This window comes from Chiloscyllium punctatum, chromosome 30, assembly GCF_047496795.1.
Source record: "Chiloscyllium punctatum isolate Juve2018m chromosome 30, sChiPun1.3, whole genome shotgun sequence".
NCBI lineage: Eukaryota > Metazoa > Chordata > Chondrichthyes > Orectolobiformes > Hemiscylliidae > Chiloscyllium > Chiloscyllium punctatum.
The window spans coordinates 28,686,494-28,711,783 of NC_092768.1; the positions used below are offsets into that span (position 1 = coordinate 28,686,494).

The 25,290-nt window shown below is 53.8% G+C and overlaps 1 protein-coding gene across 1 annotated transcript in view; it reads right to left on the minus strand.

Annotated features, from left to right (window-relative positions):
- Window positions 1–311: 311 nt before the first annotated feature.
- Window positions 312–25,290, minus strand: part of sh3bp5lb (SH3-binding domain protein 5-like, b) — a 54,008-nt gene continuing 29,029 nt past the window's right edge. Inside the window, exons 2-3 of the mRNA XM_072550478.1 lie at window positions 1,374–1,436; window positions 312–437 (exon numbers count right to left, since the gene is read on the minus strand). Of these exons, the coding sequence (XP_072406579.1) occupies window positions 312–437; window positions 1,374–1,436 (189 nt within the window). The remainder of the gene's footprint in view (window positions 438–1,373; window positions 1,437–25,290) is intronic.

Below are 25,290 nucleotides of genomic sequence, written 5' to 3' on the forward strand. Positions count from 1 at the left end.
TTACACAGATTCACACACACTCCGGGACCCAACGTAGATAACTTTCGGAGACATCGTGACAGACCTCTGCAGGAGATGCGACTTGAACCTGGGTCACCTGGCCTGCAGGTAGGGACACTACTACCTTTAATGCAGCAGCCTCTCGGTTCCCACAGTCACCTTGTGTGTGTTAATCTATCGTGATTAATTCTAAGCCAGTCGAATTGGGTTTTCACTTGGGGGAACGTACGAAGAGACATTAACTGACACAGTTGAGTTAGGGGGCTCATAATGTTTAACTCTGTTTAATAAAATATATGGAAGAAGTGGGGTTACGCTTTATAGTCACTCATTCTGGCACTCCCCTCTTCCTCTCGTGTCTCCAGAGCCCAGTTCCATCGGTCTGAGGTGATGGGTGAATACTCACCTCCTTCTGGCTGCCTGGCCTGGAAAGGGTCCTACAAGCAAGACTTGAGAAAATATTTATTCACCGGCTGTGGGCATTCTTGGCGAGGCCACCAGTTATTAGTTATCCCCAGCTGCCTTTGAGGAGGAGATGGTGAGGTGCCAGGGATGGACAATAAACACTTGGACCAGCCAGTGACGTCCACATCCTGTGCACGAATACACATATAAATATGTATTTACGGGACATCACCCTAACCCTAGAATCAGAGAGGCAGACCCATCTTCTCCTTTCACCCCAAACTCCATTCCCCTTTCCCAACACATCCAAAGTGAAGGAATACTGCTCAGACCTCCAGCTAACATAGCCGTTCAGAGAGTTGTTGCTGTTTGTCAGTCTAAATGGCTCACTCCGCAGTTGGACCGTTTGCCATTATCGGCCAGTGCACTGAGTCTGGGAGCTGGGAGGACATGTTGCTGCTGTACTGGCCATTGGTTAGGTCCCTTTTGGAATACTGTGTTGAGTTCTGGCCTCCCTGCTATAGGAAGGATGTCGTCAAAGTTGAAAAGGTGCAGAAAAAGATTTACAAGGATGTGGCCAGGGTTGGAGGGCTTGAGCTACAGGGAGGGGCTGTTTTCCCAGGAGTGTCAGAGGCTGAGAGGTGACCATGTAGAGATGGAGGGGTATGGAGAGGGTAAATAGTCAAGGTGTTATCCATGGGGTGGGGGGTCCAGAACTAGGTGCATGTAAGGAATGAGCTGCCAGAGGAAGTGGTGGAGTCTGGTACAATTATAACATTTAAAAGGCATCTGGCTGGGTACATGAATAGGAAGGATTTAGGGGAATGTGTGCCAACTGCTGGCAAACGGGACTAGATTGGGTTGGGATATCTGGTTGGCATGGACAGGTTGGACGGAAGAGTGTGTTTCGGTGCTGTATGACTCTATAACTCTACATAGGGCAATGGGAAAGAGGGTGAAACACTCACATTCAGCTGCAGTTCCAGTTTGTTGATCTCCTCACTGGCCTGGTTAAGGTGTTCAAGTTCCTCCTGGGGAAAAGAACGGGCAGTTTTGGTTAGCTGAGAGGAGCTGTGTATGAACATGAGAAATACGAGGTAGTTCATGCCTTCGAACCCACTCCACCATTCAAAAGACCAGGGATGATCATCATCTTCAGCACCATCCCCCTTCAATATCCACGCAACCTTCGGTGTTTTTAATATGTACAAATTATTAATTGGAGCCTTCAGCACACACAATATGAAAACCGCATAGCCACCTGGGTGGCAGTCTGGGTAGGCTCGTCCATGTGAACAAATCATTCCTCACTCAATCCGATATGGCCCATCCATGAATCCGAATGTGTTCTCGCGGCTCCATTGTAGACAACTTTCTTGTCTGCAAACAGTGTATATCCTCCACAAACTCAAACAGCACTGACATCAACCCAACGGTAACCCACACACACCCAGACTGCACCCATACAGGGACACCCCGACACTGTAACCCACACACACCCAGACTGCACCCATACAGGGACACCCTGATACTGTAACCCACACACACCCAGACTGCACCCATACAGGGACACCCTGATACTGTAACCCACACACACCCAGACTGCACCCATACAGGGACACCCTGACACTGTAACCCACACACACCCAGACTGCACCCATACAGGGACACCCCGACACTGTAACCCACACACACCCAGACTGCACCCATACAGGGACACCCCAACACTGTAACTCACACACACCCAGACTACACCCATACAGGGACACGCCGATAGTGTAACTCACACGCACCCAGACTGCAGCCATACAGGGACACCCCGATACTGTAACTCACACACACCCAGACTGCACCCATACAGGGACACCCCAATACTGTAACTCACACACACCCAGACTGCACCCATACAGGGACACCCCGATACTGTAACCCACACACACCTAGACTGCACCCATACAGGGACACCCTGACACTGTAACCCACACACACCCAGACTGCACCCATACAGGGACACCCTGACACTGTAACTCACACACACCCAGACTGCACCCATACAGGGACACCCCGATACTGTAACCCACACACACCCAGAATGCACCCATACAGGGACACCCCGACACTGTAACCCACACACACCCAGACTGCACCCATACAGGGACACCCCGATACTGTAACTCACACACAACCAGACTGCACCCATACAGGGACACCCCGAAACTGTAACCCACACACACCCAGACTGCACCCATACAGGAACACCCCGATACTGTAACTCACACACACCCAGACTGTACCCATACAGGGACACCCCGACATTGTAACTCACACACACCCAGACTGCAACCATACAGGGACACCCCGACACTGTAACCCACACACACCCAGACTGCACCCATACAGGGACACCCTGACACTGTAACCCACACACACCCAGACTGCACCCATACAGGGACACCCTGACACTGTAACTCACACACACCCAGACTGCACCCATACAGGGACACCCCGATACTGTAACCCACACACACCCAGAATGCACCCATACAGGGACACCCCGACACTGTAACCCACACACACCCAGACTGCACCCATACAGGGACACCCCGATACTGTAACTCACACACACCCAGACTGCACCCATACAGGGACACCCCGATACTGTAACCCACACAGACCAAGAACGCACCCATAAAGGGACACCCCGACACTGTAACTCACACACACCCAGACTGCACCCATACAGGGACACCCCGATACTGTAACCCACACACACCCAGACTGCACCCATACAGGGACACCCCGACACTGTAACCCACACACACCCAGACTGCACCTATACAGGGACACCCCGACACTGTAACTCACACACACCCAGACTGCACCCATACAGGGACACCCCGACACTGTAACCCACACACACACACAGACTGCACCCATACAGGGACACCCTGACACTGTAACCCACACACACCCAGACTGCACCCATACAGGGACACCCTGACACTGTAACTCATACACACCCAGACTGCACCCGTACAGGGACACCCCGACACTGTAACCCACACACACCCAGACTGCACCCGTACAGGGACACCCTGACACTGTAACTCACACACACCCAGACTGCACCCATACAGGGACACCCTGACACTGTAACTCACACACACCCAGACTGCACCCATACAGGGACACCCCGATACTGTTACCCACACACACCCAGACTGCACCCATACAGGGACACCCCGACACTGTAACCCACACACACCCAGACTGCACCCATACAGGGACACCCTGATACTGTAACCCACACACACCCAGACTGCACCCATACAGGGACACCCTGATACTGTAACCCACACACACCCAGACTGCACCCATACAGGGACACCCTGACACTGTAACCCACACACACCCAGACTGCACCCATACAGGGACACCCCGACACTGTAACCCACACACACCCAGACTGCACCCATACAGGGACACCCCAACACTGTAACTCACACACACCCAGACTACACCCATACAGGGACACGCCGATAGTGTAACTCACACGCACCCAGACTGCAGCCATACAGGGACACCCCGATACTGTAACTCACACACACCCAGACTGCACCCATACAGGGACACCCCAATACTGTAACTCACACACACCCAGACTGCACCCATACAGGGACACCCCGATACTGTAACCCACACACACCTAGACTGCACCCATACAGGGACACCCTGACACTGTAACCCACACACACCCAGACTGCACCCATACAGGGACACCCTGACACTGTAACTCACACACACCCAGACTGCACCCATACAGGGACACCCCGATACTGTAACCCACACACACCCAGAATGCACCCATACAGGGACACCCCGACACTGTAACCCACACACACCCAGACTGCACCCATACAGGGACACCCCGATACTGTAACTCACACACAACCAGACTGCACCCATACAGGGACACCCCGAAACTGTAACCCACACACACCCAGACTGCACCCATACAGGAACACCCCGATACTGTAACTCACACACACCCAGACTGTACCCATACAGGGACACCCCGACATTGTAACTCACACACACCCAGACTGCAACCATACAGGGACACCCCGACACTGTAACCCACACACACCCAGACTGCACCCATACAGGGACACCCTGACACTGTAACCCACACACACCCAGACTGCACCCATACAGGGACACCCTGACACTGTAACTCACACACACCCAGACTGCACCCATACAGGGACACCCCGATACTGTAACCCACACACACCCAGAATGCACCCATACAGGGACACCCCGACACTGTAACCCACACACACCCAGACTGCACCCATACAGGGACACCCCGATACTGTAACTCACACACACCCAGACTGCACCCATACAGGGACACCCCGATACTGTAACCCACACAGACCAAGAACGCACCCATACAGGGACACCCCGACACTGTAACCCACACACACCCAGACTGCACCCATACAGGGACACCCTGATACTGTAACTCACACACAACCAGACTGCACCCATACAGGGACACCCCGAAACTGTAACCCACACACACCCAGACTGCACCCATACAGGAACACCCCGATACTGTAACTCACACACACCCAGACTGTACCCATACAGGGACACCCCGACATTGTAACTCACACACACCCAGACTGCAACCATACAGGGACACCCCGACACTGTAACCCACACACACCCAGACTGCACCCATACAGGGACACCCTGACACTGTAACCCACACACACCCAGACTGCACCCATACAGGGACACCCTGACACTGTAACTCACACACACCCAGACTGCACCCATACAGGGACACCCCGATACTGTAACCCACACACACCCAGAATGCACCCATACAGGGACACCCCGACACTGTAACCCACACACACCCAGACTGCACCCATACAGGGACACCCCGATACTGTAACCCACACAGACCAAGAACGCACCCATAAAGGGACACCCCGACACTGTAACTCACACACACCCAGACTGCACCCATACAGGGACACCCCGATACTGTAACCCACACCCCCCCAGACTGCACCCATACAGGGACACCCCGACACTGTAACCCACACACACCCAGACTGCACCTATACAGGGACACCCCGACACTGTAACTCACACACACCCAGACTGCACCCATACAGGGACACCCCGACACTGTAACCCACACACACACACAGACTGCACCCATACAGGGACACCCTGACACTGTAACCCACACACACCCAGACTGCACCCATACAGGGACACCCTGACACTGTAACTCATACACACCCAGACTGCACCCGTACAGGGACACCCCGACACTGTAACCCACACACACCCAGACTGCACCCGTACAGGGACACCCTGACACTGTAACTCACACACACCCAGACTGCACCCATACAGGGACACCCTGACACTGTAACTCACACACACCCAGACTGCACCCATACAGGGACACCCCGATACTGTTACCCACACACACCCAGACTGCACCCATACAGGGACACGCCGACATTGTAACCCACACACACCCAGACTGCACCCGTACAGGGACACCCTGACACTGTATCTCACACACACCCAGACTGCACCCATACAGGGACACCCTGACACTGTAACTCACACACACCCAGACTGCACCCATACAGGGACACCCCGATACTGTTACCCACACACACCCAGACTGCACCCATACAGGGACACCCCGACACTGTAACCCACACACACCCAGACTGCATCCATACAGGGACACCCTGACACTGTAACCCACACACACCCAGACTGCACCCATACAGGGACACCCTGACACTGGAATCCACACACACCCAGACTGCACCCATACAGGAACACTCCGACATTGTAACCCACACACACCCAGACTGCACCCATACAGGGACACCCTGATACTGTAACTCACACACACCCAGACTACACCCGTACAGGGACACCCTGACACTGGAATCCACACACACCCAGACTGCACCCATACAGGGACACCCCGACACTGTAACCCACACACACCCAGACTGCACCCATACAGGGACACCCTGATACTGTAACTCACACACACCGAGACTACACCCATACAGGGACACCCCGACACTGTAACTCACACACACCCAGACTGCACCCATACAGGAACACTCCGACATTGTAACCCACACACACCCAGACTGCACCCATACAGGGACACCCTGATACTGTAACTCACACACACCCAGACTACACCCGTACAGGGACACCCTGACACTGGAATCCACACACACCCAGACTGCACCCATACAGGGACACCCCGACACTGTAACCCACACACACCCAGACTGCACCCATACAGGGACACCCTGATACTGTAACTCACACACACCCAGACTGCACCCATACAGGGACACCCCGATACTGTAACTCACACACACCCAGACTGCACCCATACAGGGACACCCCGACACTGTAACCCACACACTCCCAGACTGCACCCATACAGGGACACCCTGATACTGTAACCCACACACACCCAGAATGCACCCATACAGGGACACCCTGACACTGTAACTCACACACACCCAGACCGCACCCATACAGGGACACCCCGATACTGTAACTCACACACACCCAGACTGCACCCATACAGGGACACCCCAATACTGTAACTCACACACACCCAGACTGCACCCATACAGGGACACCCCGACACTGTAACCCACACACTCCCAGACTGCACCCATACAGGGACACCCCGACACTGTAACCCACACACACCCAGACTGCACCCATACAGGGACACCCTGACACTGTAACCCACACACACCCAGACTGCACCCATACAGGGACACCCTGACACTGTAACTCACACACACCCAGACTGCACCCATACAGGGACACCCCGATACTGTAACCCACACACACCCAGAATGCACCCATACAGGGTCACCCCGATACTGTAACCCACACACACCCAGAATGCACCCATACAGGGACACCCTGACACTGTAACTCACACACACCCAGACTGCACCCATACAGGGACACCCCGATACTGTAACTCACACACACCCAGACTGCACCCATACAGGGACACGCCGATACTGTAACTCACACACACCCAGACTGCACCCATACAGGGACACCCCGATACTGTAACTCACACACACCCAGACTGCACCCATACAGGGACACCCCGATACTGTAACTCACACACACCCAGACTGCACCCATACAGGGACACGCCGATACTGTAACTCACACACACCCAGACTGCACCCATACAGGGACACGCCGATACTGTAACTCACACACACCCAGACTGCACCCATACAGGGACACGCCGATACTGTAACTCACACACACCCAGACTGCACCCATACAGGGACACCCCGACACTGTAACCCACACACACCCAGACTGCACCCACACAGGGACACCCCGATACTGTAACCCACACACACCCAGACTGCACCCATACAGGGACACGCCGATACTGTAACTCACACACACCCAGACTGCACCCATACAGGGACACCCCGACACTGTAACCCACACACACCCAGACTGCACCCATACAGGGACACCCTGACACTGTAACCCACACACACCCAGACTGCACCCATACAGGGACACCCTGACACTGTAACTCACACACACCCAGACTGCACCCATACAGGGACACCCCGATACTGTAACCCACACACACCCAGAATGCACCCATACAGGGACACCCCGACACTGTAACCCACACACACCCAGACTGCACCCATACAGGGACACCCCGATACTGTAACCCACACAGACCAAGAACGCACCCATAAAGGGACACCCCGACACTGTAACTCACACACACCCAGACTGCACCCATACAGGGACACCCCGATACTGTAACCCACACCCCCCCAGACTGCACCCATAAAGGGACACCCCGACACTGTAACCCACACACACCCAGACTGCACCTATACAGGGACACCCCGACACTGTAACTCACACACACCCAGACTGCACCCATACAGGGACACCCCGACACTGTAACCCACGCACACACACAGACTGCACCCATACAGGGACACCCCGATACTGTAACCCACACACACCCAGACTGCACCCGTACAGGGACACCCCGACACTGTAACTCACACACACCCAGACTGCACCCATACAGGGACACCCTGATACTGTAACCCACACACACCCAGACTGCGCCCATACAGGGACATCCCGATACTGTAACTCACACCCCCCCAGACCGCACCCATACAGGGACACCCTGATACTGTAACTCACACACACCCAGACTGCACCCATACAGGGACACCCCAACACTGTAACTCACACACACCCAGACTACACCCATACAGGGACACGCCGATAGTGTAACTCACACGCACCCAGACTGCAGCCATACAGGGACACCCCGATACTGTAACTCACACACACCCAGACTGCACCCATACAGGGACACCCCAATACTGTAACTCACACACACCCAGACTGCACCCATACAGGGACACCCCGATACTGTAACCCACACACACCTAGACTGCACCCATACAGGGACACCCTGACACTGTAACCCACACACACCCAGACTGCACCCATACAGGGACACCCTGACACTGTAACTCACACACACCCAGACTGCACCCATACAGGGACACCCCGATACTGTAACCCACACACACCCAGAATGCACCCATACAGGGACACCCCGACACTGTAACCCACACACACCCAGACTGCACCCATACAGGGACACCCCGATACTGTAACTCACACACAACCAGACTGCACCCATACAGGGACACCCCGAAACTGTAACCCACACACACCCAGACTGCACCCATACAGGAACACCCCGATACTGTAACTCACACACACCCAGACTGTACCCATACAGGGACACCCCGACATTGTAACTCACACACACCCAGACTGCAACCATACAGGGACACCCCGACACTGTAACCCACACACACCCAGACTGCACCCATACAGGGACACCCTGACACTGTAACCCACACACACCCAGACTGCACCCATACAGGGACACCCTGACACTGTAACTCACACACACCCAGACTGCACCCATACAGGGACACCCCGATACTGTAACCCACACACACCCAGAATGCACCCATACAGGGACACCCCGACACTGTAACCCACACACACCCAGACTGCACCCATACAGGGACACCCCGATACTGTAACTCACACACACCCAGACTGCACCCATACAGGGACACCCCGATACTGTAACCCACACAGACCAAGAACGCACCCATACAGGGACACCCCGACACTGTAACCCACACACACCCAGACTGCACCCATACAGGGACACCCTGATACTGTAACTCACACACAACCAGACTGCACCCATACAGGGACACCCCGAAACTGTAACCCACACACACCCAGACTGCACCCATACAGGAACACCCCGATACTGTAACTCACACACACCCAGACTGTACCCATACAGGGACACCCCGACATTGTAACTCACACACACCCAGACTGCAACCATACAGGGACACCCCGACACTGTAACCCACACACACCCAGACTGCACCCATACAGGGACACCCTGACACTGTAACCCACACACACCCAGACTGCACCCATACAGGGACACCCTGACACTGTAACTCACACACACCCAGACTGCACCCATACAGGGACACCCCGATACTGTAACCCACACACACCCAGAATGCACCCATACAGGGACACCCCGACACTGTAACCCACACACACCCAGACTGCACCCATACAGGGACACCCCGATACTGTAACCCACACAGACCAAGAACGCACCCATAAAGGGACACCCCGACACTGTAACTCACACACACCCAGACTGCACCCATACAGGGACACCCCGATACTGTAACCCACACCCCCCCAGACTGCACCCATACAGGGACACCCCGACACTGTAACCCACACACACCCAGACTGCACCTATACAGGGACACCCCGACACTGTAACTCACACACACCCAGACTGCACCCATACAGGGACACCCCGACACTGTAACCCACACACACACACAGACTGCACCCATACAGGGACACCCTGACACTGTAACCCACACACACCCAGACTGCACCCATACAGGGACACCCTGACACTGTAACTCATACACACCCAGACTGCACCCGTACAGGGACACCCCGACACTGTAACCCACACACACCCAGACTGCACCCGTACAGGGACACCCTGACACTGTAACTCACACACACCCAGACTGCACCCATACAGGGACACCCTGACACTGTAACTCACACACACCCAGACTGCACCCATACAGGGACACCCCGATACTGTTACCCACACACACCCAGACTGCACCCATACAGGGACACGCCGACATTGTAACCCACACACACCCAGACTGCACCCGTACAGGGACACCCTGACACTGTATCTCACACACACCCAGACTGCACCCATACAGGGACACCCTGACACTGTAACTCACACACACCCAGACTGCACCCATACAGGGACACCCCGATACTGTTACCCACACACACCCAGACTGCACCCATACAGGGACACCCCGACACTGTAACCCACACACACCCAGACTGCATCCATACAGGGACACCCTGACACTGTAACCCACACACACCCAGACTGCACCCATACAGGGACACCCTGACACTGGAATCCACACACACCCAGACTGCACCCATACAGGAACACTCCGACATTGTAACCCACACACACCCAGACTGCACCCATACAGGGACACCCTGATACTGTAACTCACACACACCCAGACTACACCCGTACAGGGACACCCTGACACTGGAATCCACACACACCCAGACTGCACCCATACAGGGACACCCCGACACTGTAACCCACACACACCCAGACTGCACCCATACAGGGACACCCTGATACTGTAACTCACACACACCGAGACTACACCCATACAGGGACACCCCGACACTGTAACTCACACACACCCAGACTGCACCCATACAGGAACACTCCGACATTGTAACCCACACACACCCAGACTGCACCCATACAGGGACACCCTGATACTGTAACTCACACACACCCAGACTACACCCGTACAGGGACACCCTGACACTGGAATCCACACACACCCAGACTGCACCCATACAGGGACACCCCGACACTGTAACCCACACACACCCAGACTGCACCCATACAGGGACACCCTGATACTGTAACTCACACACACCCAGACTGCACCCATACAGGGACACCCCGATACTGTAACTCACACACACCCAGACTGCACCCATACAGGGACACCCCGACACTGTAACCCACACACTCCCAGACTGCACCCATACAGGGACACCCTGATACTGTAACCCACACACACCCAGAATGCACCCATACAGGGACACCCTGACACTGTAACTCACACACACCCAGACCGCACCCATACAGGGACACCCCGATACTGTAACTCACACACACCCAGACTGCACCCATACAGGGACACCCCAATACTGTAACTCACACACACCCAGACTGCACCCATACAGGGACACCCCGACACTGTAACCCACACACTCCCAGACTGCACCCATACAGGGACACCCCGACACTGTAACCCACACACACCCAGACTGCACCCATACAGGGACACCCTGACACTGTAACCCACACACACCCAGACTGCACCCATACAGGGACACCCTGACACTGTAACTCACACACACCCAGACTGCACCCATACAGGGACACCCCGATACTGTAACCCACACACACCCAGAATGCACCCATACAGGGTCACCCCGATACTGTAACCCACACACACCCAGAATGCACCCATACAGGGACACCCTGACACTGTAACTCACACACACCCAGACTGCACCCATACAGGGACACCCCGATACTGTAACTCACACACACCCAGACTGCACCCATACAGGGACACGCCGATACTGTAACTCACACACACCCAGACTGCACCCATACAGGGACACCCCGATACTGTAACTCACACACACCCAGACTGCACCCATACAGGGACACCCCGATACTGTAACTCACACACACCCAGACTGCACCCATACAGGGACACGCCGATACTGTAACTCACACACACCCAGACTGCACCCATACAGGGACACGCCGATACTGTAACTCACACACACCCAGACTGCACCCATACAGGGACACGCCGATACTGTAACTCACACACACCCAGACTGCACCCATACAGGGACACCCCGACACTGTAACCCACACACACCCAGACTGCACCCACACAGGGACACCCCGATACTGTAACCCACACACACCCAGACTGCACCCATACAGGGACACGCCGATACTGTAACTCACACACACCCAGACTGCACCCATACAGGGACACCCCGACACTGTAACCCACACACACCCAGACTGCACCCATACAGGGACACCCTGACACTGTAACCCACACACACCCAGACTGCACCCATACAGGGACACCCTGACACTGTAACTCACACACACCCAGACTGCACCCATACAGGGACACCCCGATACTGTAACCCACACACACCCAGAATGCACCCATACAGGGACACCCCGACACTGTAACCCACACACACCCAGACTGCACCCATACAGGGACACCCCGATACTGTAACCCACACAGACCAAGAACGCACCCATAAAGGGACACCCCGACACTGTAACTCACACACACCCAGACTGCACCCATACAGGGACACCCCGATACTGTAACCCACACCCCCCCAGACTGCACCCATAAAGGGACACCCCGACACTGTAACCCACACACACCCAGACTGCACCTATACAGGGACACCCCGACACTGTAACTCACACACACCCAGACTGCACCCATACAGGGACACCCCGACACTGTAACCCACGCACACACACAGACTGCACCCATACAGGGACACCCCGATACTGTAACCCACACACACCCAGACTGCACCCGTACAGGGACACCCCGACACTGTAACTCACACACACCCAGACTGCACCCATACAGGGACACCCTGATACTGTAACCCACACACACCCAGACTGCGCCCATACAGGGACATCCCGATACTGTAACTCACACCCCCCCAGACCGCACCCATACAGGGACACCCTGATACTGTAACCCACACACACCCAGACTGCACCCATACAGGGACACCCCGACACTGTAACCCACACACACCCAGACAGCACCCGTACAGGGACACCCCGATACTGTAACTCACACACACCCAGACTGCACCCATACAGGGACACCCTGACACTGTAACTCACACACACCCAGACTGCACCCATACAGGAACACCCCGATACTGTAACACACACCCCCCGAGACCGCACCCATACAGGGACAGCCTGATACTGTAACTCACACACACCCAGACTGCACCCATACAGGGACACCCCGATACTGTAACTCACACCCCCCCAGACCGCACCCATACAGGGACACCCTGATACTGTAACCCACACACACCCAGAATGCACCCATACAGGGACACCCTGACACTGTAACTCACACCCCCCCAGACCGCACCCATACAGGGACACCCTGATACTGTCACTCACACACACCCAGACTGCACCCATACAGGGACACCCCGATACTGTAACCCCCACACACCCAGACTGCACCCATACAGGGACACCCCGATACTGTAACCCACACACACCCAGACTGCACCCATACAGGGACACCCCGACATTATAACTCACACACACCCAGACTGCACCCATACAGGGACACCCCGATACTGTTACCCACACACACCCAGACTGCACCCATACAGGGACACCCCGACACTGTAACCCACACACACCCAGACTGCATCCATACAGGGACACCCTGACACTGTAACCCACACACACCCAGACTGCACCCATACAGGGACACCCTGACACTGGAATCCACACACACCCAGACTGCACCCATACAGGAACACCCCGACATTGTAACCCACACACACCCAGACTGCACCCATACAGGGACACCCTGATACTGTAACTCACACACACCCAGACTACACCCATACAGGGACACCCTGACACTGGAATCCACACACACCCAGACTGCACCCATACAGGGACACCCCGACACTGTAACCCACACACACCCAGACTGCACCCATACAGGGACACCCTGATACTGTAACTCACACACACCGAGACTACACCCATACAGGGACACGCCGATACTGTAACTCACACACACCCAGACTGCAGCCATACAGGGACACCCCGATACTGTAACTCATACACACCCAGACTGCACCCATACAGGGACACCCCAATACTGTAACTCACACACACCCAGACTGCACCCATACAGGGACACCCCGACACTGTAACCCACACACTCCCAGACTGCACCCATACAGGGACACCCCGACACTGTAACCCACACACACCCAGACTGCACCCATACAGGGACACCCTGACACTGTAACCCACACACACCCAGACTGCACCCATACAGGGACACCCTGACACTGTAACTCTCACACACCCAGACTGCACCCATACAGGGACACCCCGATACTGTAACCCACACACACCCAGAATGCACCCATACAGGGACACCCCGATACTGTAACCCACACACACCCAGAATGCACCCATACAGGGACACCCCGACACTGTAACTCACACACACCCAGACTGCACCCATACAGGGACACCCCGATACTGTAACTCACACACACCCAGACTGCACCCATACAGGGACACGCCGATACTGTAACTCACACACACCCAGACTGCACCCATACAGGGACACCCCAATACTGTAACTCACACACACCCAGACTGCACCCATACAGGGACACCCCGATACTGTAACTCACACACACCCAGACTGCACCCATACAGGGACACGCCGATACTGTAACTCACACACACCCAGACTGCACCCATACAGGGACACGCCGATACTGTAACTCACACACACCCAGACTGCACCCATACAGGGACACACCGATACTGTAACTCACACACACCCAGACTGCACCCATACAGGGACACCCCGACACTGTAACCCACACACACCCAGACTGCACCCATACAGGGACACCCCGATACTGTAACCCACACACACCCAGACTGCACCCATACAGGGACACTCCGATACTGTAACCCACACACACCCAGACTGCACCCATACAGGGACACGCCGATACTGTAACTCACACACACCCAGACTGCACCCATACAGGGACACCTCGACACTGTAACCCACACACACCCAGACTGCACCCATACAGGGACACCCCGATACTGTAACTCACACACACCCAGACTGCACCCATACAGGGACATGCCGACACTGTAACCCACACACACCCAGACTGCACCCATACAGGGACACCCTGATACTGTAACCCACACACACCCAGACAGCACCCATACAGGGACACCCCGATACTGTAACTCACACACACCCAGACTGCACCCATACAGGGACACCCCGATACTGTAACTCACACACACCCAGACTGCACCCATACAGGGACACCCCGATACTGTAACTCACACACACCCAGACTGCACCCATACAGGCACACCCCAACACTGTAACTCACACGCACCGAGACTGCACCCATACAGGGACAACCCAATACTGTAACACACACACACACCCAGACCGCACCCATACAGGCACACCCCGACACTGTAACCCACACACACCCAGACTGCACCCATACAGGGTCACCCCGATACTGTAACCCACACACACCCAGAATGCACCCATACAGGGACACCCTGATACTGTAACTCACACACACGCAGACTGCACCCATACAGGGACACCCTGATACTGTAACTCACACACACCCAGACTGCACCCATACAGGGACACCCCGACACTGTAACCCACACACACCCAGACTGCACCCACCCATACAGGGACACCCCGATACTGTAACCCACACACACCCGTACCGCACCCATACAGGGACACCCCAATACTGTAACTCACACACACCCAGACTGCACCCATAAAGGGACACCCCGATACTGTAACTCACACACACCCAGACTGCACCCATACAGGGATACCCCGATACTGTAACCCACACACACCCAGACTGCACCCATACAGGGACACCCCAATACTGTAACACACACACACACCCAGACTGCACCCATACAGGGACACCCCGATACTGTAACTCACACACACCCAGACTGCACCCATACAGGGACACCCCGATACTGTAACTCACACCCCCCCAGACCGCACCCATACAGGGACACCCCAATACTGTAACTCACACACACCCAGACTGCACCCATACAGAGACACCCTGATACTGTAACCCACACACACCCAGACTGCACCCATACAGGGACACCCCGATATTGTAGCCCACACACATTGTCCCTCTGGGCACTCGCAACAGGTGGGCTGCAGCCTGTACGTTGTCCTGCACTGGTAACACCCAAAATCTTCTCCCCCCCGACCTCACAGTCAGACACTGTGGCAGACTGTTCCCAGTCGGGGGGAGATTAACCATCTCCCTCTCCCCCCTTGACAGTCAGACAGGGGGACAACCTGTTCCCAGTCAGGGGTCGATTAACCATCTCCCTCTCCCCCTTCACAGTCAGAAAAAGGGACAGACTGTTCCCAGTCGGGGGGAGATTAACCATCTCCCTCTCCCCCTTCACAGTCAGACAGGGGGGGCAGCCTGTTCCCAGTCGGGGGGGGGGGGTGGAATTAACCCTCTCCCCCCTTACCCTCACAGTCTGACACGGGGAGATGGGGGAGGGAGGTGGATTAACCCTGATTTGCAGTACTTGTGCACTGTACTCTCACACCCCGCAGGCCTGTGCTGCCGTCTGTGTCAATGCTGACGTTAATGTCCTTCTGTCGCTGACTCAGCCCTCCTCCGGCCAGCACACGGAGCTGCGGAACTCCGTTTACCCAGCCAGGGAGCCTCCTGCGTGGTAAGGTCTTTACCGCCTCCCTTAATCCTGCGACCCGTCCCAAGGGCTGACCGCTAATTCGGTGCGATAACCCAGCTCGCTGAGCCTCTCTGTCAACGACACATCGAGAGTGGGCCATCCAGTCTGTACTGAGCACCTTACAGCTGACAAAGACCCAGCAGCTCACCCATTCCTGTGCTGGGGATACCCAATGGGTCTAGCCATTCCAAACCAGAGTCAAACTGTCCCATACACAGGACACTCTGGACCAGATTGATAGTATTCCGCATGCTATCCTGTACTATTACCCAATACACCCCCAGTACGGTCAGGCTTTGGATTATGTTATTACGTACGAGACCAAAATTGCGACTGTCTGTGTGGAGTTTGCACATTCTTCCCCCCCCCCGCCCCCCTCCAGTGTCTGCTTGGGTTTACACCGGGTCCTCCGGTTTCCTCCTGCAAGTTAGGGTGGATTGGCCGCGCTAAATTGTCCCATAGTGCCCCAGGGATGTGCAGGTTAGGGTGGATTGGCCGTGCTAAATTGTCCCATAGTGACCAGGGATGTGCAGGTTAGGGTGGATTGGCCATGCTAAATTGTCCCATAGTGACCAGGGATGTGTAGGTTAGGGTGGATTGGCTGTGCTACATTGCTCCATAGTGCCCAGGGATGTGCAGGTTAGGGTGGATTGGCCATGTTAAATTGTCCCATAGTGCCCAGGGATGTGCAGGTTAGGGTGGATTGGCCGTGCTAAATTGTCCCATAGTGACCAGGGATGTGTAGGTTAGGGTGGATTGGCTGTGCTAAATTGTCCCATAGTGACCAGGGATGTGCAGGTTAGGGTGGATTGGCCATGCTAAATTGTCCCATAGTGCCCAGGGATGTGTAGGTTAGGGTGGATTGGCTGTGCTAAATTGTCCCATAGTGCCCAGGGATGTGCAGGTTAGGGTGGATTGGCCGTGCTAAATTGCCCCATAGTGACCAGGGATGTGCAGGTTAGGGTGGATTGGCCGTGCTAAATTGTCCCATAGTGACCAGGGATGTGCAGGTTAGGGTGGATTGGCCATGCTACTTTACCCCATAGTGCCCAGGGATGTGCAGGTTAGGGTGGATTGGCCGTGCTAAATTGTCCCATAGTGTCCAGGGATGTGCAGGTTAGGGTGGATTGGCCATGGGAAATGACGAGATGGGATGGGGCGGGTCTCGGTGGGATGCTGTTCTGAGGGGGAGGGTGGACTGAATGGACCGAATGGCCGACTCCCACACTGTGGGGATTCTATGGTACGTTTGGAGGTCACCATCGAACAGAGGGACCTGGAGGCTCAGGGGCATCACTCCTTGGAAGTGGCGTTATTGGTAGACAGGGTAACGTTCGACATACTTGTCTTCGTCAGTGACAGCACGGAGTACAGGAGGTGGGACACCATGGAGCAGCTCTACGGGATGGTGCTGAGGCCACTTTTGGAATACTACGGCCAGTTCTGGTCACGTACGTCAGGGTGCAGTGCACCCAAAACAAAGGAGGCTCTTGAAAACTATGGAGGGTGTAGGAAGTTGCTTAAGGGGGCGAAACGTAAGAGGCCAAAGAGAGGGCGCGGAATTCTTTGGTGGATCAAGCTATAACCCTGCGGCTTTTCATTTGTAAGTTCAGGATACGAAGACTAGCGGGAGAAAGGGTGGGACCTATTAGTGATCAAAGAGGCCAAGAGTGGGTGAAGTCCGAAATGACTACTTCCTCATCTGTACTCACGGAGGAGAAAGTCATGGTAACACGGATAACCAGATGGGATGGTGAGATTACGATTAATAAAGAGGTGGGATTCGGTGTTTTTGCAAGCGTACTGAGGCAAAATATCTAAGGTCCTTTTCAGATGTATCCCAGACTGCTATGGGAAGTGAGACAGGAGATCACTGGGACCCCATTGGGTATATTTAATTCTTCACTGGCCACAGGTCTAGGGCCAGGTGATTGGAGGAGAGCTAACATGGCCCCTTCGTTCAAGACGGGCAGCAGGGAGAGGACAGGTCATTACAGAGCAGATAGACTATCATCGGTGGGAGAGATATCACTGGAAAGAATCCTTAAGGACAAGATTAATCAATACTTGGGAAGCCAGCCCATTTTTATGAGGTGGAGGGGGGGGTGTGGAGATCCTGTCTGATTAATTGAGTTGAGGTTTTTTTTGAAAAGGTAATGACGAGGGCAGCGCAAGTCGATATAGTTTGCGTGGGCTTCAGGAAGACCCCACATGGAAGGCAATGGGAGCGCATGGGATCCAAGACAATGGATCCAAAATTGGCTTCCAAAGCTGGTGAGGAGAGGGGTCTCAGACGACAAACCCCCAGGGTAAGGGAGTCCAGAACAAGAGGGCTTAGGTTTAGGGTGAGAGGGGAAAGATTTATAAAGGACCTAAGGGGGTGCTGCAGATGGGTGTTTAATCCAGACACATTGAGGTGACATTGTCGATGCCCTTTCCTCATGAGGCATCCCAATTTCCAAATTCTCCTTCCTTTGTTCACTTTCTCCCTCTCCCCACAGAAGCTGTTGACCTCCCGCAGAAATCCTTCTTTAAGTCGCACGTCATGACTGCGTTGCCTTTTCCTGAGCAAGATTAGTCAGCAGACAGGCTCAGGGGATATTCGCTGCGCTGTGAGTTGAGCCAGGGAAAGGAAGCTTAAAGGCAGTTTTAAATCCAATTTTGAAGAAATGTGGGACTGACGTCAACATGTGGGAGGAAACCATCAAAGGCACAGTGAGCTATGGTGATCGTGTCTCTTTTCAGAACACGTTATAAAGATTGCCAAAGGATCAGGGAAATATTGGTCAGGGAACGAACATGGTTCTAGTCTTCCTATCCTTATCCAACTTATCTTTTTTATCCATCTCAAAATGGTGCTGGGTAGTGGTGACAAAACACTTTTCACTGTACCTTCAAGATATATATGACCATAAATAAATCATTTCTTCATTCTGTGACTGTATATTAATTGGGTTAAAGATCAGAAGACAGCTTGGGTATGGTGAAATAGCTGTCTCCTGCATTGGTTTCCCAAACCAGTAATACACTCTGCTGTTGCCAGGGTTGGAGGGTTTGAGCTACAGGGAGAGGCTGAATAGGCCGGGGCTGTTTTCCCTGGAGCGTCGGAGGCTGAGGGATGACCTTATAGAGGTTTATAAAATCAGGAGGGACAGGTATGGAGTGAATAACCTTCCCAGGGTAAGGGAGTCCAGAACAAGAGGGCTTAGGTTTAGGGTGAGAGGGGAAAGATTTATAAAGGACCTAAGGGGGTGCTGCATGTATGGAATGAGCTGCCAGAGGAAGTGGTGGAGGCTGGTACAATTACAGCATTTAAAAGGCATCTGGATGGGCTCATGAATAGGAAGGGTTTGGAGGGATATGGGCCAAGTGCTGGGGAATGGGACGAGATCAGTTCAGGATGTCCGATCGACATGGGTGAGTTGGACCAAAGGACCACATCCTTAAGACTCTGCGACTCAATGAGTACATTTGGCAGAGCTCAAAAAAACTCAATATTTTGTTCCTGTTCTGCTCGCGACAAGATACGGTATTGCTGAATTGCAGAGGGACTGCAGGAGGACGCTCTGTGCACCATGATAAATACCATCCAATAATCTCCAAACAAGGCCTGCTTCTGACATCTGTTCTGAAAGCATGTTTCTCTTTCAAAGTCGAGCTCCAGTTAATACCAGATCGACAAGGGACTGAGATGAGGAAGGACGGCTTCCCTCAAAGAATGGCAAATCTTCAGAATTCTCCACCTCGAGGGTGCAGCAGAAGTTTAGACACCTACAACTTCCAGGTCAGAGGTCAGCAAGCAGTTGCTAGGTTCTGAAGGCGTCTAGGGATAGGCAGGAGCTTCTCAAGGCCAACCCAAAGATGGTTCCCCAATCAGAAGGGAAAAAACCCAAAGCGGGAAAATGCCAAAGAACGGTGTACGTCAGAAATCAACTGGCAAGAGCCACGCGCAACAAATTAAAAATAGAAAATACAGGAAAACGGCACTGAGGTAGAACAGAAGCAAAACGGATGACCCATTTAATGTGCCATACACTAGCTTTACATTTGTAAAGCTGGTTATCCTGTAAAAGAGTTCGCGATCGAATTAAACAGCCTGTGCGCAAGATTGTAAACACTCAACCCTGGGGGAGTCCCTAATTCAGTGTCTCCCTTTAAACTGGTGCCTAGGTGCCGAACACAGGCAGGTCTGGCGTTAATTCAGTGTCTCCCTTTAAACTGGTGCCTAGGTGCCGAACACAGGCAGGTCTGGTGTTAACCGGAACTCGGTTTTCAAAGAGAGCCATGCTTTCGGGACAGATGTCAGAAACGGGCAGCACGGTGGCACAGTGGGTGAGCACTGCTGCCTCACGGTGCCAGGGACCCAGGTTTGATTCCAGCCTCGGGCGACTGTCCGTGTGGGGTTTGCACGTTCTCCCCGTGCCTGTGTGGGTTTCCTCCGGGTGCTCCAGTTTCCTCCCACAGTCCAATGAGCAGGTTAGGGTGGATTGGCCATGCTAAATTGTCCCATAGTGCCCAGGGATGTGCAGGTTAGGGTGGATTGGCCGTGCTAAATTGTCCCATAGTGCCCAGGGATGTGTAGATTAGGGTGGATTGGCCGTGCTAAATTGTCCCATAGTGACCAGGGATGTGCAGGTTAGGGTGGATTGGCCGTGCTAAATTGCCCCATAGTGCCCAGGGATGTGCAGGTTAGGGTGGATTTGCCGTGCTAAATTGCCCCATAGTGCCCAGGGATGTACAGGTTAGGGTGGATTGGCCGTGCTAAATTGCCCCATAGTGCCCAGGGATGTGCAGGTTAGGGTGGATTGGCCATGCTAAATTGTCCCATAGTGCCCAGGGATGTGCAGGTTAGGGTGGATTGGCCGTGCTAAAGTGTCCCATAGTACCCAGGGATGTGCAGGTTAGGGTGGATTGGCCGTGCTAAATTGTCCCATAGTGACCAGGGTTTGTGCAGGTTAGGGTGGATTGGCCATGCTAAATTGTCCCCATAGTGCCCAGGGATGTGCAGGTTAGGGTGGATTGGCCATGCTAAATTGTCCCATAGTGACCAGGGATGTGCAGGTTAGGGTGGATTGGCCGTGCTAAATTGTCCCATAGTGCCCAGGGATGTGCAGGTTAGGGTGGATTGGCTGTGCTAAATTGTCCCATAGTGACCAAGGATGTGCAGGTTCGGGTGGATTGGCCGTGCTAAATTGTCCCATAGTGACCAGGGATGTGCAGGTTCGGGTGGATTGGCCGTGCTAAATTGTCCCATAGTGACCAGGGATGTGCAGGTTAGGGTGGATTGGCTGTGCTAAATTGTCCCATAGTACCCAGGGATGTGCAGGTTAGGGTGGATTGGCTGTGCTAAATTGTCCCATAGTGACCAGGGATGTGCAGGTTAGGGTGGATTGGCCATGCTAAATTGTCCCATAGTGCCCAGGGATGTGCAGGTTAGGGTGGGTTGGCCGTGCTAAATTGTCCCATAGTGACCAAGGATGTGCAGGTTCGGGTGGATTGGCCGTGCTAAATTGTCCCATAGTGTCCAGGGATGTGCAGGTTAGGGTGGATTGGCCGTGCTAAATTGTCCCATAGTGCCCAGGGATGTGCAGGTTAGGGTGGATTGGCTGTGCTAAATTGTCCCATAGTGACCAAGGATGTGCAGGTTCGGGTGGATTGGCCGTGCTAAATTGTCCCATAGTGACCAGGGATGTGCAGGTTAGGGTGGATTGGCCGTGCTAAATTGTCCCATAGTGACCAGGGATGTGCAGGTTAGGGTGGATTGGCTGTGCTAAATTGTCCCATAGTACCCAGGGATGTGCAGGTTAGGGTGGATTGGCTGTGCTAAATTGTCTCATAGTGACCAGGGATGTGCAGGTTAGGGTGGATTGGCTGTGCTAAATTGTCCCATAGTGACCAGGGATGTGCAGGTTAGGGTGGATTGGCTGTGCTAAATTGTCCCATAGTACCCAGGGATGTGCAGGTTAGGGTGGATTGGCTGTGCTAAATTGTCCCATAGTACCCAGGGATGTGCAGGTTAGGGTGGATTGGCCGTGCTAAATTGCCCCATAGTGCCCAGGGATGTGCAGGTTAGGGTGGATTGGCCATGCTAAATTGTCCCATAGTGCCCAGGGATGTGCAGGTTAGGGTGGATTGGCCGTGCTAAAGTGTCCCATAGTACCCAGGGATGTGCAGGTTAGGGTGGATTGGCCGTGCTAAATTGTCCCATAGTGCCCAGGGATGTGCAGGTTAGGGTGGATTGGCTGTGCTAAATTGTCCCATAGTGACCAAGGATGTGCAGGTTCGGGTGGATTGGCCGTGCTAAATTGTCCCATAGTGACCAGGGATGTGCAGGTTAGGGTGGATTGGCCGTGCTAAATTGTCCCATAGTGACCAGGGATGTGCAGGTTAGGGTGGATTGGCTGTGCTAAATTGTCCCATAGTACCCAGGGATGTGCAGGTTAGGGTGGATTGGCTGTGCTAAATTGTCTCATAGTGACCAGGGATGTGCAGGTTAGGGTGGATTGGCTGTGCTAAATTGTCCCATAGTGACCAGGGATGTGCAGGTTAGGGTGGATTGGCTGTGCTAAATTGTCCCATAGTACCCAGGGATGTGCAGGTTAGGGTGGATTGGCTGTGCTAAATTGTCCCATAGTGACCAGGGATGTGCAGGTTAGGGTGGATTGGCTGTGCTAAATTGTCCCATAGTGACCAGGGATGTGCAGGTCAGGTGAATTGGCCATGCTAAATTGTCCCATAGTGTTAAGTGAAGGGGTAAATGTAGGGGAATGGGTCTGGGTGGGTTCCTCTTTGGAGGGTCGGTGTGGACTTGTTGGGCCGAAGGGCCTGTGTCCACACTGTAAGTAATCTAATCTAACCAACTGATTGACGAATCGAAGCAAATGTAGGCCGAAGCCATAATTGAGAGGAGTTAGGATGGAGATTGTTTGGAATGGAATTTGAAGAAGAGACATGATACAAATGGGAATACTAAACAGGCAACCCTACTCACCGGACAAAGAGTCAGCTCCGGAATGGATGTTTCAGTCAATTGCACAGCGTTGGACAGTAGACACAAAGATAGGTAGAGGGGACAGGTGGTATTGAGGAGGCAGAGAGGCTGCAGAAGGTTTTGGACAGGTGAGGAGAGTGGGCAAAGGAGTGGCAGATGGAGTACAACATGGGAGGTCATGTACTTTGGTAGGAAGAAAACAGGCATGGACTATTTTCTGAATGGGGGGGACAATTCAAATCGGAAGTGCAAAGAGACGCGTGAGTTCAGGCAAACGTGCAGGTTGAGTCAGTAGTTAGGAAGGCAAATGCGACGATGATTTGGAGATGCCGGTGTTGGACTGGGGTGTACAAAGTTAAAAATCACACAACACCAGGTTAGAGTCCAACAGGTTTAGTTGGAAGCGCACTAGCTTTCGGAGCGATGGCCCTTCATCGGGTGGTAGCGGAGGGCTCAATCCTAACACACTATAAATTGTGAGAGTGAGGATTGAGCCCTCCACTACCACCTGATGAAGGAGCGTCGCTCCGAAAGCTAGTGTGCTTCCAATTAAACCTGTTGGACTCTAACCTGGTGAAATGCGATGATGGCATTTATTTTTGAGAGGACTTGAATATAAAAGCAGGGGTGTGATTCTGAGGCTCTGCTCAAACCACGTTTGGAGTATTGTGTGCAGTTTTGGGCCCCATACCTCAGGAAGGATGTACTGGCCCTGGGGCGTGTTCAGAGGAGGTTTGCGAGAATGGTCCCAGGAATGAAAAGCTTAACGTATGAGGAACGTTTGAGGACTCTGGGTTTATACTCGATAGAGTTTAGAAGGACGAGGGGAGAATCTCATTGAAACGTACAGATCACTGAATGGCCTAGACAGAGTGGATGTTGGGGAGATGTTTCT